Raw genomic sequence first — 19506 nt, forward strand, 5'->3', positions numbered from 1 at the left:
AAGTTCGCACTTCGTTACAACGTATTTACGGTTCCTGCACATTCGAAATCACCACGCTGGGGCTAAAGCGTTGGTTGCGCTTCTTCGAGAACGCATATGGCTAATTAATGCCCGAGAAGCTTGCAGTAGAACCGTAAGAAACTGTATACATTGTTTTCATTACAAGCCGAAGTTGCAAAACCAAATAATGGGAAATTTGCCAGTCGAAAGACTTCGAGCACTACGGCCCTTTCTTATATGTGGCGTAGATTTTTGTGGTCCGATATACACAACGTTAAAAATACGCGGTCGACCACCCGTAAAAACATATTTTGCAGTTTTCGTTTGCTTTACTTCAAAAGCAGTACATTTAGAATTAGTTTCGGACCTATCTTCTAATTCATTTATTTTCGCCCTAAAAAGGTTCATTGGACGCCGAGGAATCCCGACGAAGATATTCAGCGACAACGCCACGAATTTCGTCGGCGCCGATCGCAAGCTGCGCGAATTGAAGGAGGCGTTTCTGGCAATGGGTCCAGAACTGAAGAGATTCGCAGCAGACGAAGAGTGCAGCTTCATCTTTATACCACCGCGGGCGCCGCACTTCGGTGGATTATGGAAAGCCGCGGTGAAGTCCACCAAACACCACATCGTTCGGGTAACCGGCAGCGCGCTACTCACAGCAGAGGAGTTAGCAACAGTGTTGGCCGAAGTGGAGGCCATCCTCAACTCTCGCCCCCTAGTATCTCTGAGCCAAGATCCCAACGACGGCGAGGCGTTAACACCAGCACATCTATTAATAGGATGCTCCCTGCGGGCATTACCCCCAGAGAAGGTGCCAGTGGACCCAGTTCGTTGTTGGGAAAGATGGCAACTTGTTTGCTGTCTCAAGCAACAGTTCTGGCGACAGTGGTCCAAAGTATACCTGACGGGCCTTCAGGAGCACAACAAGTGGCTGCACCCCAAACGCAATATGCAGCTCAACGACCTCGTTCTCGTCCACGAGGACAACGTGCCGCCGCAGCAGTGGGTACTAGGGCGCGTCGTCGCAACCGTCGAAGGGCAAGACGGCAAGGTGCGAGTCGCAGAAGTAGCAACCAAGACGGGCACGATTAAGCGCCCCATCCACAAACTGGCTGTCCTTCCACTGGATATTGAAGGAATCTGATCCTGTCAAGGTGGCCGGTGTTGCGTCAAGCGACAAGATATATATGTGTATTTAAACCTGAAATTAAAATTAAGAAAAATGAATTATAAAAAATTATAAAATATTGAATTATCTAAATTATTGTATACTTACCTTAATTATGCATTCATACTACTAATCTACTACTTACCTTAATACTTACCATAATCTATTACAATATTATACATATACATATGAACATTACCACTAGTTTAAGCCGTTAGTTTAAGATTTAGGCTAAGCAACTAAATGAAGCTATTGTATTAGAATCATCGAATCGACCGGACGCGTTTTCATTTATTATCGCAATTTATTTTCGAGACAGGCAATTAGGCTTCTTGTTTTATTCGCGCATTTCCCAAGTTTATATTTTCGCTTCTCAAAAACGCTTGAGAATTTTCATAATCTTCTTAAAATTAGCTTTCGCAAAGTTGAACCGAAAACAAAGGTCTTGTAAATTAATATGAGCAAAGTTGGCTATGATTTCGATGTTAATTTCCAAAGCAGGATGATACGAGTCCTCTGACCGAACCAAAGGATCACATCGAACAACAGAGAACATTGAAGCGTTGTCAACGTAAACTAGATCTAAGAGTTTACCAAACTCGTTTGAAATTAAATTAATTTGGTTAAGGCCCAACTCCGACATTTCATCTAAGAACTCGTTAAAACAAAAGCGAGTACTAATAGGAATGGTATAATCATTAATAGATTTCCATGATCTTTTTTTAAATTGGCGTAGACACCGTTTACGCGATTATAGCCGAGTTAACAACAGCTCGCCAGTCGTTTCTTCTTTTCGCTACGTGGCGCCAATTGGATATTCCAAGCGAAGCCAGGTCCTTCTGCACTTGGTCCTTCCAACGGAGTGGAGGTCTTCCTCTTCCTCTGCTTCTCCCGGCGGGTACTGCGTCGAATACTTTTAGAGCTGGAGTGTTTTCGTACATCCGGACAACATGACCTAGCCAGAGTAGCCGCTGTCTTTTAATTCGCTGAACTATGTCAATGTCGTCGTATATCTCGTACAGCTCATCGTTTCATCGAATACGATATTGGCCGTGGCCAATACGCAAATGACCATAAATCTTTCGCAGAACTTTTCTTTCGAAAACTCATAACGTCGACTCATCGGTTGCTGTCATCGTCGAAGCCTCTGCACCATATAGCAGCACGGGAATTATGAGTGACTTATAGAGTTTGGTTTTTGTTCTTCGAGAGCGGACTTTACTTTTCAATTGCCTACTCAGTCCGAAGTAGCACCTGTTGGCAAGAGCAATCCTGCGTTGGATTTCCAGGCTGACATTGTTGATGGTGTTAATACCGGTTCCTAAATAGACGAAATTATCTACAACTTCAAAGTTCTGAATGCGACGACTGTTTGTTTGATGACAGGAGATATTTCGTCTTACCCTCGTTCAATACCAGACCCATTTTCTGTGCTTCCTTGTCCAGCCTGGAGAAAGCAGAACTAACGGCGCGGGTGTTGAGGACGATGATATCAATATCATCGGCATACGCCAGCAGCTGTTCACTTTTATAGAAGATGGTACCTTCTATATTTAGTTCTGCAGCTCGAACGATAGGGAGTCGCCTTGTTTGAAACCTCGTTTGGTATCGAATGGCTCGGAGAGGTCCTTCCCGATTCTGGCGGGGATACCAAATTCAGACATCGCGGCATAAAGGCAGCTCCTTTTCGTGCTGTCGAAAGCAGCTTTAAAATAGTCGAAGAGGTGGTGTGTTCGATTCTCCATTCACGTGTCTTTTCCAAGATTTGGCGCATGGTGAATATCTGGTCGGTTGTTGATTTGCCAGGTCTAAAGCCACACTGATAAGGTCCAATCAGTTTGTTGACTGTGGGCTTTAATCCTTCTCACAATACGCTCGATAGAACCTATTCGATGTTGAGGAGGCTAATCCCACGATAGTTGGCGCAAACTGTGTTTTTTATGGATTGAGCATAGCACACTTAAACTCCAATCGGTGGGCATGCTTTCGACCGACCATATTTTACAAAGAAGCTGATGCATGCTGCTTATCAGTTCTTCGTCGCCGTGTTTGAATAGCTCGGCCGGTAATCCATCGGCGACCACCGCTTTGTTGTTCTTCAGACGGGTAATTGCTATTCGAACTTTTTCATGGTCGAGCAATGGAACGTCTGCGCCATCGTCATCGATTGCGGAATCGGGTTCGCCTTCTCCTGGTGCTGTACGTTCACTGCCATTCAACAGGCTGGAGAAGTGTTCCCTCCATAATTAAGTATGCTCTGGGCATCGGTGACTAGATCACCTTTGGGGGTTCTACAAGAGTATGCTCCGGTCTTAAAACCTTCTGTAAGCTGCCGCATTTTTTCGTAGAATTTTCGAGCATTACCCCTGTCGGCCAGCTTATCAAGCTCTTCGTACTCACGCATTTCGGCCTCTTTCTTTTTCTGTCTGCAAATGCGTCTCGCTTCCCTTTTCAACTCTCGGTATCTATCCCATACCGCACGTGTTGTGGACGATCGTAACGTTGCGAGGTAGGCAGGCTGTTTTCTCTCCGCTGCGACACGGCACTCCTCGTCGTACCAGCTGTTCTTTACATTTTCCGAAAACCAATGGTTTCGGTTGCAGCTGTACGTAAGGAGTTTGAAATGCCGACCCACAGTTCCCTTATACCGAGTTGTTGACGAGTGCTCTCAGAGAGCAGGAGTTCAAGCCGAGTAGCAAATCGTTCGACAGTCTGTTGTGACTGCAGCTTCTCGACGTCGAACCTTCCTTGTGTTTGTTGACGTGAGTTTTTTGCTGCACAGAGGCGGGTGCGAATCTTAGCTGCAAGAAGATAGTGGTCGGAGTCGATGTTAGGACCTCGGAGCGTACGCACGTCTGGAACACTGGAGACGTGTCTTCCGTCTATCACAACATGATCGATCTGATTGGTGGTTTTTCGATCCGGAGACAGCCAAGTAGCTTGATGTATCTTCTTGTGCTGGAATCTAGTACCACAGATAACCATATTTCGGGCCCCGGCGAAGTCAATCTGCCTCAACCCATTTGGGGATGTTTCGTCATGGAGGCTGAATTTACCGACCGTAGTGCCAAATATACCTTCTTTGCCCACCCTGGCGTTAAAATCGCTAAGCACGAATTTGACATCATAGCGGGGGCAGCTCTCATTAGCGCGCTCCAAGCGCTCATAGAAGGCATCTTTGGTCACATCGTCCTTCTCTTCCATCGGGGCGTGGGCGCTAATCAGCGATATGTTGAAGAACATCGCTTTGATGCGGATTGTGGCTAGACGTTCATTCACCGGAGTGAATGATAGTACTCGGCGACGAAGTCTCTCTCGCACCACGAATCCAACTTCAAACTTCCACTCCTGTATATGTCTATCGTATTTCTTGGACGGCGGTGATGTCAGCCTTTATTTTCGCGAGGACATCAACCAGCTGGGCAGCGGCACCTTTCCCACTAATGGTCCGGACATTCCAGGTGCATGCCCTGATATCATAGTCCTTATTTCGTTTGCCATGGTCGTCATCAGAAGGGGGGTTTCTCTTCCGAGGCTTGTTGTTCCTTTTCATTGGGGGTGTTTTTTACGTGGCGGGTCCCAAACCCAGCGCACAAGCCTATGTAGGGGATGTTTCGCTTTCTCACTTTAGCTCGCCTTCGAACGGATGTTCTTAGGCTACCCAGAGGATACTTGGTCAAAGACCGGAAGTTGTGAGCTGCTTGAGCTATGTGTAAGAGAATCGTTTCTGGCCACTCCCAAGTGAATGGCGATCAGAGAATTTTCTTCACTTGCGTGAACTTCTACACATGACTCCATCCTCTAATCCTTGATATGCACGGTAAATTGAAATCTCTCAAAACAATCATGGGATCAGTATTATTAACCATTGAGAAAACATTATTTATTAATGAAGCATGCTGCATATATACAAGTCTGTCAGAGTGAGGCGATATATATGATAAAGTTAAGTAGATATGGCCACTATTAGCGCAAATACGAATGCACTTAAATTCTATGAAGTCTGCATGCGGAACATTGACTTCTTCAGATGGGTTTGAAGAATGAACAGCAAACAAGACACCACCTCCTTTTCTGTTCAGCCGGTCATATCTAAAGAATTATTCAGCGAATTTTTGTTAATTATTCTTTTTTATCCACGGGATTTCTTGGCATTTGAGCCTGAAAGCATTGTCACAGATCTTCAGAAACAGGGTTTTAAAGTTTCGAAGGTCATAAACAAACTTCAATATAAAACAAAAAATCCGTTGTATATGTTTATTGTATGCTTCCAATCAACAGAGAACATCAAGAAAATTTACGAAATTAAGCATATTTTAAATTCTGTGGTCAAACTCGAGCCCATCAAGCCATCGAATCTGGTGCCGCAATGTAAGTCCTGTCAGGCCTTCGGTCACACCAGAAATTATTGTTGTAAACCACCAAGGTGTGTGAAGTGTGCCGGAAATCATTCTACTCTAAATTGCACAAAATCTGCCGACCTACCGCCAAAATGATGTAACTGCAATCAAAGGCACCCTGCAAACTATAGGGGATGTGAAGTAGCAAAACAACTTCAAAAAATTAGAAACGCGACCGAAAAAAATAAAGAGCATAACCAACATCCTAAGCGCCTAAGTACAACCGCTTCTACTGCTCCTCAGAAGGAAGTTACTAGTGTAAGTCAGCAATCTGAAAAACCCTCATTTGCCAGCATAACTAAAGGTAGTAATCATGTACAACAACATATGTCTGCAAACCAAATAAATTTTAATGCTAGTAGTGATATTATCAATAATTTATCGATAATTCTCAACAAGCTTAATAAGCTAGAAGAGCAAAATAAACTTACCCATGAACGACTTACTCAACTAGAGCGACAGCAAAATGAAAGTAAGACGCAAAAATGAAACCTTTAAAAATTATGACATGGAATGCAAATGGCTTACTCAAACGTAGCAAAGAAGTAGAGACATTACTCCATGTTGAAAAAATTGATATTTGTCTTATTGGGGCCTCAAACCAAGTATAGCCATGTGGATGTATACGGCGGTCATAAGACCTATACTTACATATGAAGCTCTGGTATGGTGGCTAGCGCTAAACAAGCAATACAACATTAAAAAATTAAATGGTATACAAAGAGCAGCATGTGCGGGTGTTACTGGGGCAATCAGGTCATGTCCGACTGATGCGCTCAACGTGATCCTGCATCAACTACCAATGGACATTTTAATTCAAAAAACAGCAGCTATTGCGGCGACAAGAATAAAAGAATTGGGAGGTCGGAACCAGCAGAACTATGGACATAGTGTAATCCTAAACAAGCTCACCATTAATAAATCAGACTACATTCTCCCAAAGCTGGATTTCAATAGACACTTCCAGGTAAGGATACCATCTAGACGAGAATGGAGAAGAGGCTCAATAGAAGAGGAGGATACCATCTCAGTCTATACCGACGGGTCCAAAATGGCCTGTGGAGTAGGCACGGGGGTATTCTCCTCTGATCTTGGCATATCTCTCTCTATACGTCTACCGAACTCGGCTAGCATCTTCCAAGCAGAAGTACTAGGCATAGAAAAAGCCTGCGAAGCTCTATAAGAAAACCACGGGAATATAAACAAAGCAACTATATTTACGGATAGCCAGGCGGCGCTCCTGGCCTTGTCTTCACCCATGACAAACTCCAGCACAGTACACAACTGCAAGAGAGCACTAAGCGCAATAAAAGACAAGCTCCAACTAAACTTGATCTGGGTTCCCGGCCACAGGAACATTTTCGGTAACGAAAAAGCAGACGAGTTGGCAAAGGCAGGAGCTTTCCTCAATGAATCCGAGGCGGAGCTAATACCAAGCCCGCTAGGATCGATAAAAGGAGAGATCAATAGACAATTTCAGCAAATTGCAAACAACAGGTGGAAAAACATTACAAAATGCGTCATAACTAAACATTTATGGCCAACATATGACAGGAAAAGAACAAATGATTTATTAAATAGGTCAAGAAAAAGTATTTACAGAATAACAGCTACCACAACAGGGCACTGGCCATTTGGGGAACATGCGTCCAAAATGGGATTGCCCTACAACGATATCTGCCGTGGCTGCGGAGTAGCAGGGAACAAGGAAACAATCTTCCACTTTCTCTGCGAATGCCCTGCTCTAGCACAGATCCGACACAAAACACTTGGAATCCATTTAGCACCAAACCTTGAATGGATTTCCACTAAAAGCATATCGGACATAAGTAGTTTTATTGAAACCTCAAAATGGTTTGAAAGAGAATGTGAAACGTAATAGCAGACACAGGAGGTTCTACGAACAGTGCATCAAAATGGCACATCAAGTGTTAATTGAGCCCGATAGGGCGGCACTCCTACCTACCTACCTTATATGAGAAACCCATTTTACTAATGAAACATTCGTTAAATTCAAAAACTACAAGACCTATTGCTCGAACCACCCAAATAACAATGCGAGAGGGGGTAGTGCCATAATTATCAGAGATAATATTCTCCCCTACGAAGAAATTAATATAATTGTCCCAGAATTCCAAACCACGACCATATCGGTTGAATCCAGTTTCGGGAAAATAAGTACTACCGCGATATATAGCCCAACTAGACTAGGGCTGCCATACGTCCTTGCTTACCAGGATTTGTCCTGGTTTTGCACGAATTGTCCTGGTGTCCTGGTCAACCCTTAAATTATCCTGGTCTACTGTCAAATTGTCATGTATGTGAATAAATAAAATGAAAAAAAAGGTTTTCTTTTTTCAGATTATTGTTAAAGCGGATTCACACTTGTCAAGTACTTGAAAGCAAGAGAAATTTCCCTTGCTTCTCATCCTATGCGAGCAGAGTTGCTTTCAAGTACTTGACAAGTGTAAATCCGCTATTATGAAAAAATGTTCATCGCTAGTTTAATCGAAAATCGATAATAAAATTTGTTTCTTCTCTACCATATTGATCATATGATTTATGCATTGCTGGTGAACGTGGATTTGTATTGCTCGTAAGTTTTTCTATTTTCTGTTTAATAAATTTCATTTAAATGTTATTTCATTCTTCTGTAGCAAATGCCAAAAAGAAAGTGCAAATTTTTAGACACCTACACAGCTGAATGGTCGTATATGAAAAAAGGAAAAACTGATGACACTGCGTATTGCTCGATATGTGGATTTGACATTAACATTGCAAATGGTGGAAAGTCAAGCATTCAAGATCATGAAAAAAGTGCTAAACATCTTTCAAAAATAACAATTGATTCATGTTCAAAAGATATTAGTTCTTTTATGGTTAAGAAGAATACACAACTTGAGCATTTGATAAAGGTTGCTGAAATCACAAGCTCCTACAGAATTGTAAATCATCATCAATCATTCAGCTCATTGGATTGTACCACAAAACTGGGTGCCGTATTATATCCAGATTCAAAAATCGCCGCAAAACAATCGAACGCCAGAACAAAAGCAACAGCCATCATAAAGAATGTTTTGGCACCACATTCAGTTACGGAATTCACTAAAATACTAAAAGATCATGTTCCATTCTTTTTATTATCTACCGATTCGAGCAATCACAAAGCGCAGAAAATGTTCCCCCAGATAATTCATTATTTTACGGAGAAAGGGTTGGAAATAAAATTATTAAAAATACAGTCATTGCCAAATGAAACATCCGAAACAATAACAACATACTGCATCGATGCACTAAAAACAGCTGATATTCCACTAAAAAATCTTACGGCTTTTGGTGCAGACAACACAAACGCGAATTTTGGGGGCAGACAAAGGAATGGCGTAACTAACGTTTTTTACAAGATGAAATCCGAATTGGGTCGAGAAATAGAGGGCATTGGTTGTTCTGCTCATGTCCTCCACAACACTATTTCACGTGCTACAGATGTACTGTCAATTGACATTAAATCTGTTGTTTTGAAGATATATAAATATTTCTGCATCTTCACGGTTAGAACTGAACGATTGAAACAGTTTTGTGAAAACGCACAGGTAATATTTAACGAAATACTCTCCCATACAAGAAGTCGGTGGTTGTCACTTTCGCCTGCAATAGAGCGTATATTACAGCTTTGGATACCGCTCAAAGAATTATTTGAGGTTGAAAAAGGAGCAGCGAAAGTAATTACTGACTTTTTTAAAAATCCGTTAGCAGAACTATATTTCACATTCATACACAGCCAAGCATTTGTAATTGAGAAACAAATAAAAAAAACGCGTCTCACTGTCATGGAAAGTATCTGAAATCATTATGGTACAAAAACCTGGCAAAAGTGCACATGAAGCCTCGTCATATCGTCCAATTTCACTATTGCCTATCTTGTCATCGAATAACGAGCATAATTGAAGATGCGATGGAAAAAAAGCACAATTGCACAGCTGTTTTCCTTGACGTATCGCAGGCGTTCGATAGAGTATGGCACCATGGCTTACTTCTTAAATTAAGACTTCACTTTCCACAGTATCTAACCGATCAAGCAGGGACAATCATATACTACGTTACAGCCGATAAAAACAGGTGTACCTCAAGGAAGTGTCCTGGGTCCACTCTTATACATTTTATTTACTAGCGACATGCCTACGCCACCAAACTACGCAATCGCCACATTTTCAGACGATATCTGCATCATTACGACCGGCAAAAATGAAGTTGAGTCGTGACACAGAATGCAATCTTCATTAAATCAAATTGTAGAATGGACACGGAAATGGTACATTACTTTAAACGAGTTGAAGTCTATCCATATAAACTCCACTAACAAAAGTGCTACTTACATCCCCTCACATATTGGAAATGAAGTAATCCCGTATTCCACCTCAGTGAAATATCTTGGTATGACGTTGGGTACAAAATTAAGGTGGAGGGAGCATATACAAAGGACAGTTGCAGAACTAAAACTAAAATATAACAAAATAAATTGGATAATCGGCAAAAAACCACCATTAACTCCCTCAAATAAAATCCTAGTCTACAACCAAACGTTAAAGCCCATTTGGACATACGGAATTCAACTATGGGGATGCGCTGCACCGTTATACATCGAAGCGGTGCAAAGATTCCAAAACAAAGTTCTGCGAAAAATTATAAATGCCCCGTGGTACATACGCAATTCAGATCTACACCGTGATCTCCGCCTAAAAATGGTTCGGGAAGTCATTCACGAAACGGCATCGAAACATGATACAAGGTTACAAAATCACGTAAACGCTGAAGCCCGGCAACTGGGAGAAACCAAAAATAGCAGGCGCAGATTGAAAAGAACTACGTTTCATGATTTATTGCGAATCTAATGAAATAACAAATATCATTATATTTAGTTGTTACATTTAGTTTAAAAAAGAAAAGCTTGTTAGTACAGTTTTTGTTTTACTTTATACATTGAGAAAAATATTGCTTGTTAGTTTAAATTTATCACTAGTTGCAATTTCAACGAAATGTAAAACCATCATTTATTACGTTTCAATAAAAAAAAAAAACAAAAAAACATTTTAGTGATAACTACAGGGGCTTATCACGTTTGTGCTCGAATTCGCGCACGAAGACTCCAGATGGCCAGAATGAGTTGTCGAGTATCAATTGAAAATTGTCAGCGGATACGTCGACCTTAAACGAAGAAATATCCTTGTTGTGTTTGAAATTAAATTTTCGGATGTCTGTATCTACCGTTTTTAATTTCGACGAGATATAACTTTTTATATCATCGACTGTGGTATCCGCAACAAGTTTCGAGATAAAAATTGCCTTTTTCCGCGGTATTACAACTAAGTTTTTATTAGCTGACTTGGAGGTATTTGGAGGAGGATCTTGAGAAGTTTTCCGCTTACCGTGTTCAGTAATAGCTTTCACTGTGTCCTGAGCAGACGGAACCTTCTCTCCTTGAGGACAAGGGGATGCAAGATTGAAGAGGTCAATAGTGGGTGGGGGCATTATTTCTAAGGAAGATACAGTGGTATCTTCATCAGACGGACGTTTACGTTTAGATGAAGGTTTTGGATTCTTTTCCTGCACATTTAGGCATTGAAACGATTGAAACAACGTTTCATAATGCCTAAATTTTTCAGCAAGGGTTTCAAGCTCACGACCAATCTCCTTGAAACCATTGCACGCCTGCTTAAAAACTTGAAGCAATTTAATTTCTGTTGGTCTGCATTTTAAGCAAGACCAGCGCAAGCCCTTACTGTCAAGAATATAATCCAATATCCTACCTGTCAGTCCAGCACATTTAAGATGGACAAGCCCATCATAAAACCAGCAAGAAACAAACCGTTCCGACTCGCCTTTCACAGAGCAGTTCGGAAAGTTACAAGTCATAATGAATAAAAACAATGTTAAATAAAAATATTAAAAATGTTAAATAATAAAAGTAAAAGAGCAATGAAGAGATGCACTGTAACACACGAAAAGTAAGAAACTCGCAAACAGCTGTGGACAAAGATGGAAAAGAGTAAAAACAAAAAAGAAATTAAACTATTTAAAATGTAGCACAAAAACATAGAAATTTATTGGATTTTTGTCTTTTCGAACATACCATTCCACGATTGCTTCTGCTATTTTAAAATATTAGAATATCATAGTAATCGTATGTGAAATATACATTGCATTTACTTTATGTTAGTTGTAATTACTAGCTTACTCTAGAGATTTATATGTAATATATTATTATAATTTTTTTAAGCTAAGAAATGAAGATATTGCTAATGGCGATTGCTTGGAGTGTATTTAAGATAATTATTATTAATGTCATTGGAACACTGTCCTGTTAATTGTGGCAAACTTGTTAATATTCTAGTGGAAGCATTGTTTAAACCGCATGTTATCAAAAATATTGCCATGGCGCTAAAAAGATACTTATATTTTCTTTTACGGGTTTTTGACTTTGGCGATATTTTTCAATACTATTTTGTGAGATAATAAAAGTACCTTTAATGCCGAGTTTAACGAATATTTCATTTCAAATATGGTAAAAAATTAAATGAAAAGTGTTTAAGCTATTCAAAATTTTATAAACACGAATTGTTCAAAAATTTGTAAAGAACTTCAACAAATAAGTATTAGCAAAAGAAAATATATAGATCAAAAGTGCTGTTTTGATCGTTCTTTCTTTAGGTCAGCATCGTCAGTTTCACGTTGCACTGACCAACAATATTCTGCGATTATATTTACTTTGTTTTTCCCTACGAAATATTTTTCGATCGTAGTTATTTTGGTGGTGGCCTTGTTCATCACTGAACTGGCCCTGATTATGTTCCAACCCATTCCTTAAATAGTTTACAAGGAAATTATCACATAGCACTACAAAACTCTTCCATGCATCTTTTTCAGCGCAGCTTAATTTATTCGCAAAGTTAACGTCGCTATAATTTAGCGATTTTTTTGATTTTGAGGTCCAATGAAAATACCTACATGCATATATTACAGAAATAATAAAAGGAAATTGGTTTGAAAACAAATTTATTTTAGTTTCACTTAATTTTGGGAAAACAGTTTTCCTTTTCGTGCTGTGAAAAGCAGCTTTGAAATCGACGAAGAGGTGGTGTGTGTCGATCCTCTTTTCAAGGGTCTTCATTTGTTGATTTTCCAGGCGTAATGCCACACTGATAAGGTCCAATCAGTTTGTTGACGGTGGACTTTACTCTTTCACACAATGCACTCGATGGAACCTTATAAGCGATGTTGAGAAGCCTCATCCCACGGTAGTTGGCGCAGATTGTGGGGTCTCCCTTTTTGTGGATTGTGCAGAGCACACTTAAATTTCAATCATCGGACATTCTTTCGTCCGACCAAAGAAGCTGATGCATGCTCCTTATAAGTTCTTCCGCGCCGTATTTAAATGTTTCGGCCGGCAATCCATCGGCCCCCGCCGCGTTGTTGTTCTTCAGGCGGGTAACTGCTATCCGAACTTCTTCACGGTCGGGCAATGGAACTTCCGCTCCATCGTCATCGATTGGAGAAATGTGTTCACCATCTCCTGGTGTTATATTTTCATTGCCATTTATTTGGAGAAGTGTTCATAGTTTTATTATTCTCTGGGCATCAGTCGCTATATCCAATCTGGGGGTTCTACAAGAGCATGTTTACGCGGTGAAATCTTCTGCTAGTTGCCGCATCTTTTCGTAGAATTTTCGAGCATAATCCCTATTGGCCAGCTTGTCAAGCTCTTCATTCTCACGCATTTTGGCCTCTCCTTTTTTGGTTGCAAATGTGTCTCACTTCCCTCTTCAACTTTCGGTATCTATCCCATCCCGCACGCATTGTGGTCGATTGTAACGTTGCGAGGTAGGCAATCTGCTTTCTTTCTTCTCTTTCTCTCTCTTCTCTTGTCAAGCTCTTCATTCTCACGCATTTTGGCATCTCCTTTTTTGGTTGCAAATGTGTCTCACTTCCCTCTTCAACTTTCGGTATCTATCCCATCCCGCACGCATTGTGGTCGATTGTAACGTTTCGAGATAGGCAATCTGCTTTCTTTCTTCTCTTTCTCTCTCTTCTCTTGTCAAGCTCTTCATTCTCACGCATTTTGGCATCTCCTTTTTTGGTTGCAAATGTGTCTCACTTCCCTCTTCAACTTTCGGTATCTATCCCATCCCGCACGCATTGTGGTCGATTGTAACGTTGCGAGGTAGGCAATCTGCTTTCTCTCCACTGCGACACGGCACTCCTTATCGTACCAGATGTTCTATTGCCTTTACCTTGGTTTCGATCAACCAACATTATTTTTTATATATGTATAACACAGTGCTAGAAAAAGAATGAAGTCCGAAATATGTGGGCTATTTTTCTTGTAGGTCTTGTCGATTAGAACGAAAAGCTAATTTTGAAATTTACCAAACACCCCCAAAATTTTTACTTAAGTTTAAAAACATCTATTTCATACTTTTGCACAAAAACTTAAATTTTGTCACTCTTTTTCTCATTTTTTAACTTTGACAATATTTCCGATACTATACGAAAGATTACGTTTAATCCCGAGTGTAACGAATGATTCTTTTCAATAATCGGTAAAAAATTTACAAATTTATTCATTTGAAAGTTTTTATAGTGCGAGTCGCTAGTACAAGCCAGAATTTATTTGTGAATAATTGGTAAGTTCAACAATCTATTTCTTTGCACTTGTCTATGCCTATGGTTTGTCAAACAAACTTATCAGGTGACGATTTTAAATCGCAGAAAAACGTAAACGTCGTTATGTCTGAATTTGGTATTCCTACAAAACTAATACGGTCGTGTAAACACACGTCGAGCTCCGTCAGAATCGGGAACAACCTCTCCGAGCTTTTCGATACCAAACCAGCTTTCAGACAAGGCGATTCTCTATCGTGCGACTTCTTCAATTTTTTCTTGGAGAAAATAATTCGAGTTGCAGAACTAAATAGAGAAGGTACCATGTTCTATAAGAGTGCAGAGCTGCTGACGTGCGCCAATGATATTAATCTGCTTTCTCCAGATAAGGAAGCGAAGAAAATGGGTCTAGAGAGGACAAGACAAAATATATCCTGTCATGAAACAAACAGTCGTCGCACTTACTCAGGATCCGCCCCCCTCGCCATTGTTGACAGTCATAACTTCGAAGTCGTAGATAATTTAGTCTATATGGGAACTAGCATTAACACCAACAACAACGTTAGACACGAAATCCACCGCAAAGCGGTTTCTAAGCCAATAAACAAGAATAATCTCAATTTCGATATTCGTAGCCAAATATTTCAACTTCGAGAAAAGGATACCTTAGTAAGTAGTTTGTTGATCAGTATTGAATTGATATCTCACTTACCTCTGTGTTTACGCGCCATGGTACACTAGAGAGTTGATTCAGAGAATCAAGAGCAGGATAAATTTGCTGTTGGCTGCTTGAATTTATGCGATTCCATTGCTGAATGGCCTTTTTGTAGTTGTATGAAATTTTTGTATTTATTTAAATATACGAAATACATTTTAATGTGAATATTCAAAATACACACTTACCTGTTGAGGCAAACGTATCAGTTCTGATTTATTGAGTAAATAGCCTCCATTATTGGGTGTACTCCAAGGTTGTGGTGGGCATAGCATTGGTACCAGACTCGAATCAAATGTTAGTGTTTTCTGGCGTGACATGCGCAACAATCTTTTTAAAGAAATCATAAATGTAAAAATTTTCAAGTTGGAATTCAATTGATTTGAATAAAGATTTACTTCGCTAAAACAGGAAGAGGTTTAACTTCTTCTTTTACTAAGCGTCCTTGGTTTCGGAAAAGTGTATAGAAGGCGGGTAAAAGATTCTGTTGTTTGCTTTTGTTTTTTTGACGCATAATATGAGCATCTATTTTAATGTCACGCATCAAAATATTGTACAGAAAACGGCCAACACCAGACTGCACATTGGTAGGCCAACCTACATATTTCACATCCATGCTGGGCCCACTATTTCGGTGATTGTGCACCAGCCGTTGCCACATTTGCCGAGCATTATCTTTAGTATTTCTCTTGCTCAATATATCACAATAACAACTATATATTTCCCCAATTTTTTCCAATATACCATTTTTCTTTTTCATTTCAATTTGATATCTAAATGAAGATAAAATGCATTTTATTATATTTAGAATTTCTGAAGTGAACAAACTAGACTGAAAACGACTAAAATTTACCAATTACAAAACATTTTTTAATAAGCTAATTCAGCGATTAACTACACTACAAATATAAAAGCAATTAAATATGCAAAAGAAATTTGGTAACTTTGACGCGGAAAACATTGCTGAAATAAGCCCTATTTAGATATTTGTGAGCTGAGGTATCTTATATGTATGATTATCGAAAATGAAAGTTAATTGCATTTGAAATATGTCTGAAAGTTCAGTTAAATAGCTAAATACCTATACCGAAAGAGAATATTAATAAATATCATATAACATGATTTACAGTAATACTGCAATACTATTATTACCTTTGCTGTACTTTTTAGCCAAGTTCTTTATAAAGTTGCCCTACTGTTGGGTCAAACGTTTCCGATCCTTCTGCCAACTTAAAGATTTCTTTTATTAAAATATCAGTATATATAGAGGTATTTAGAGCTTTAAGGTATGTGTAGTAATTCATGAAATTATTCGGTTTGTAACGGATTTGAGCTCGTAATGTATTTAAGTCTCGCGAATTATATGTTTTATGAAAGGAAAGATCATAAGTTTTTTTTTATTTTTAAAAATAAAATTGTATGTTTTTATTCTTTCAAGTTGGTCTTAATACTAATTTTACAATAATTTCATTCTTAAAATGAAACCTTCAATATTGATTAAAATAAGTAAATGTAAACCAAATTATATATGTAATCTTTTAATACTTTTCCAAGTATTAAATTCGGTGCATTGACATTTACGTGGCTTAAGTACTTTTTTAAGTGGACGTACAAATAATTCCTACATAATTGATTATTACTTTGACTTTTGCTTATGAAAGTAAAAGGTGTGTTGGAGGAGTCAAGTTTTTGCGCAATTGTATCTATTTTAGGCGCAAAGATACACTGTTCTCAATAAAATATGCTCTGCAATTTTTATTGAGACTTGACTCAAATATTGGCGGATATATCCAACATAAAGTGACCTAGAAGTTCTAAAATATTTATATTAGGTATATGAAGGCTCAGGAAAGTATTGACCCGATTTAACCCATTTTTGACACAATGAAATACTATTGTCAGAAAAGGATTCTGTATGAATTTCAATTTGATATCTCACACAATGAACGATATTTTCGGTCAAAAGTCAACTATTGGTATCGAGTTCACATATTCGGTACCTAGGGGCTTGAATAATTTTGCTTGGATTTAGACAATTATTGGTCAAAAGGTGGCTTACTTTAAGGGAATTATTACCACAAAATTTTATTCCATTATATTAATTAACTAGCTGACCCGGCGAACTTCGCACCGCCTAATTATTGGAGGCATATTTAGTAAGTCACAAACACACGACACAATACTTTTTTAATTTTATTGAAATTTGCTGCTTTTAGATTTTTAGGAATATTAAAGAATTATAGTATAGATGCACAGCAAAGAGACGTTAACATTTCAAGTGACATTTTACCAAAGACAATTTTTTTTGAGTGAATACTGACAAATATTTACACTATAACTATCAAACTACATCTGTCGTTTTTTTTTTTTTTGACGATGGCCATGGTTAGGAAAAGAAGAAGAACTACATCTGTCATCGAGAAAATAAAGAATTCAAACAACTATAATATAGTCATAGTGAAACTATATATCCCACAACTCCTTAAAATGCATTGTCCGTTTTTTAAAAAGTGGATGGAACGGAAAAAAAATGGAAAAAAAAAATAATAACTCTCCAGATTGTATTAAATTATTATTAAGATGCGACGAATGCTACAACATAATCGCTGTTACCTTCAGATTTTGTACCAAGTGTGGTAAGAATGTAGAACGAATAATACGCGTGAACAGGGCAAAAGTACAAAAAAATATATTAAACCAAAAGCTGCTATCTAATACAAAACACGTTTCTACAATGCCATCTTCATCATCTGAGGAGACATTCTGTGAATTAAATTTATCGGCCGAAGACAAGTTGATGGAAATAAAGAGTTACTAATACACGTTGACATTAAGGATCCAAATGCACATATTATATACATATTAAGTCATTTATTTATATTTATACACTTCATATACAAAAATTTAAAATTTTCTTGGATGTGGTCGTTTCTGGACTGTGAACATGATAAACAAATCTTTGCATTAAATACAACACAGTTATGATCATATACAGTTGTTTAATATAGTGCTTTCTGGTAGACAATATTTTTAGTTTTCTTTTGCGGTGCGTAAATAAATAAGGATGTTGGTTTTCTGACACGCGAACACGCAACGTATAATTGTCCATGTGCGAAACAGGGAAACTCTAAGTTTATTCCGCAAACTTGCAACGATTGGCCTTGCGATTTATTTATGGTCATCGCAAACGCCAGATGCACGGGAAATTGCAACCTCTTAAAATCAAATGGCAAATCCGTTGGAATCATAGGTATTCGTGGGATTAAGACATCCTCTCCTTTGTATTTTCCTTTGATTATTTTAGCTTCGATGATGTTATTCATGAGTTTCTTCACAACCAATCTCGTTCCATTGCAAAGTCGAGGTTGATTAATATTACGCAGCATGATGACAATTGACCCTACTTTAATTATATGGCTGTAGTCCAGGCAAGTCCAATGAATTTAAAAATTCTGTAGGATAGTTGACTACGTCATCCTGGTTTGTGGCCGTGTCAACTGATTTGTACGTAAACAACTCTCCTGTAAAGAAATTCTGAATGGTAGCATTGAGATCATCGACATCTTTGTTTTTTGCTGCCAATATTGCTCGTTCACTTAGCCAATCGTGGTTATTATATTGTTGTTTGATGTCCGGAAAAACACGCTGAATAAGCTCCTTTTTGGATTCTGTGAAGTGACAGAAATCTGTGGAAAAAGTCATTAATCCGGTCGAGCTGTCAACTGCGACCTTACCATTGCCAATATTCAGCAACTGCTTCGAAAATACAGTCGCAGTTTGATCTTGTAGTGTCTTTACGTGCCGCCACAAATTTTATGATTTTAGACATGCGTTTATTTCGTCAGCAATAGTCGATCGAGGAATTACTGGAAGAGTCTGACGAAAATCACCTGACAACAGTATCATAGCTCTACCAAAAATGTTTTGGTTATCACGTAAATCTTTTAACGTCCTATCTAGTACCTCCAGCGACCTCTTGTGGGCCATTGTGCTTTCGTCCCAAATTATCAATTTGCATACTTGAAGAGTCTTCGCCATAGCGCTATTTTTGGCAATATTGCAAACTGGCGTTTCGTTGATATGCATGTTTAATGGTAATTTTAAGGCTGAATGTGCAGTTCGTCCGCCTTCTAATAAAGTTGCTGCTATTCCAGATGAAGCCAACGCTAGGGCTACCTCATTTTGCGATCGGATCTTTGCTAATAGCAATGAAATTAGGTACGTTTTCCCAGTACCCCCAGGAGAGTCAAGTGAGTAAATCCCCCAGACCCACTGTTTACAGCTTGTGTTAAACGATCGTACGCAATCCTTTGTTCTTCGTTCAATTGCGGAACAGTTGTGCGAACTGCTTCGGTCATAGCTTGAGTATCGTACTGGAGTTCTCTTTGCAACTCATGGTTTAATGCATCTTACATAGCACGATTGGGTGCTGTCAGGCCCAAACACGACAATACTTTATTTGCCATCAACAAACACATATCTTCTATTATGATCAATGTGTCATTGTAAATCTCTGCCGTAATTTCCAATGTAGGATTCAAAGTTTCACAACGCACGCGATG

General features: G+C 39.0%; 2 protein-coding genes across 2 annotated transcripts; one reads left to right on the forward strand and one right to left on the reverse strand.

The window, feature by feature from the left end:
- Positions 1–8156: 8156 nt before the first annotated feature.
- On the forward strand, positions 8157–10550 carry LOC120768361. Its single transcript, XM_040095024.1, has 2 exons — positions 8157–8167; positions 8229–10550. The coding sequence occupies exon 2, from the start codon at positions 8232–8234 to the stop codon at positions 9414–9416; it is 1185 nt and encodes a 394-aa protein (XP_039950958.1). The 5' UTR covers positions 8157–8167; positions 8229–8231; the 3' UTR covers positions 9417–10550.
- A 4327-nt stretch (positions 10551–14877) lies between these two features.
- Positions 14878–16106, reverse strand: LOC120768484 (DNA-directed RNA polymerase, mitochondrial-like). Its single transcript, XM_040095199.1, has 4 exons — positions 16097–16106; positions 15343–15717; positions 15133–15274; positions 14878–15049 (listed from the first exon to the last, which is right to left on the reverse strand). The coding sequence occupies exons 2-4, from the start codon at positions 15702–15704 to the stop codon at positions 14915–14917; spliced, it is 639 nt and encodes a 212-aa protein (XP_039951133.1). The 5' UTR covers positions 15705–15717; positions 16097–16106; the 3' UTR covers positions 14878–14914.
- Positions 16107–19506: the final 3400 nt, after the last annotated feature.

The sequence above is a fragment of the Bactrocera tryoni genome, chromosome 2 (assembly GCF_016617805.1).
Source record: "Bactrocera tryoni isolate S06 chromosome 2, CSIRO_BtryS06_freeze2, whole genome shotgun sequence".
NCBI classification, from domain to species: Eukaryota; Metazoa; Arthropoda; class Insecta; order Diptera; family Tephritidae; genus Bactrocera; species Bactrocera tryoni.

Coding starts and splice junctions, on each gene's coding strand:
- LOC120768484 (XM_040095199.1), bottom strand. CDS start 15,704: ATGAAAAAGAAAAATGGTATATTGGAAAAAATTGGGGAAATATATAGT. Junction 15,275..15,342: donor CCTCTTCCTGTTTTAGCGAA/GTAAATCTTTAT, acceptor TTCTTTAAAAAG/ATTGTTGCGCATGTCACGCC. Junction 15,050..15,132: donor TGATACGTTTGCCTCAACAG/GTAAGTGTGTAT, acceptor AACTACAAAAAG/GCCATTCAGCAATGGAATCG.
- LOC120768361 (XM_040095024.1), top strand. CDS start 8,232: ATGCCAAAAAGAAAGTGCAAATTTTTAGACACCTACACAGCTGAATGG.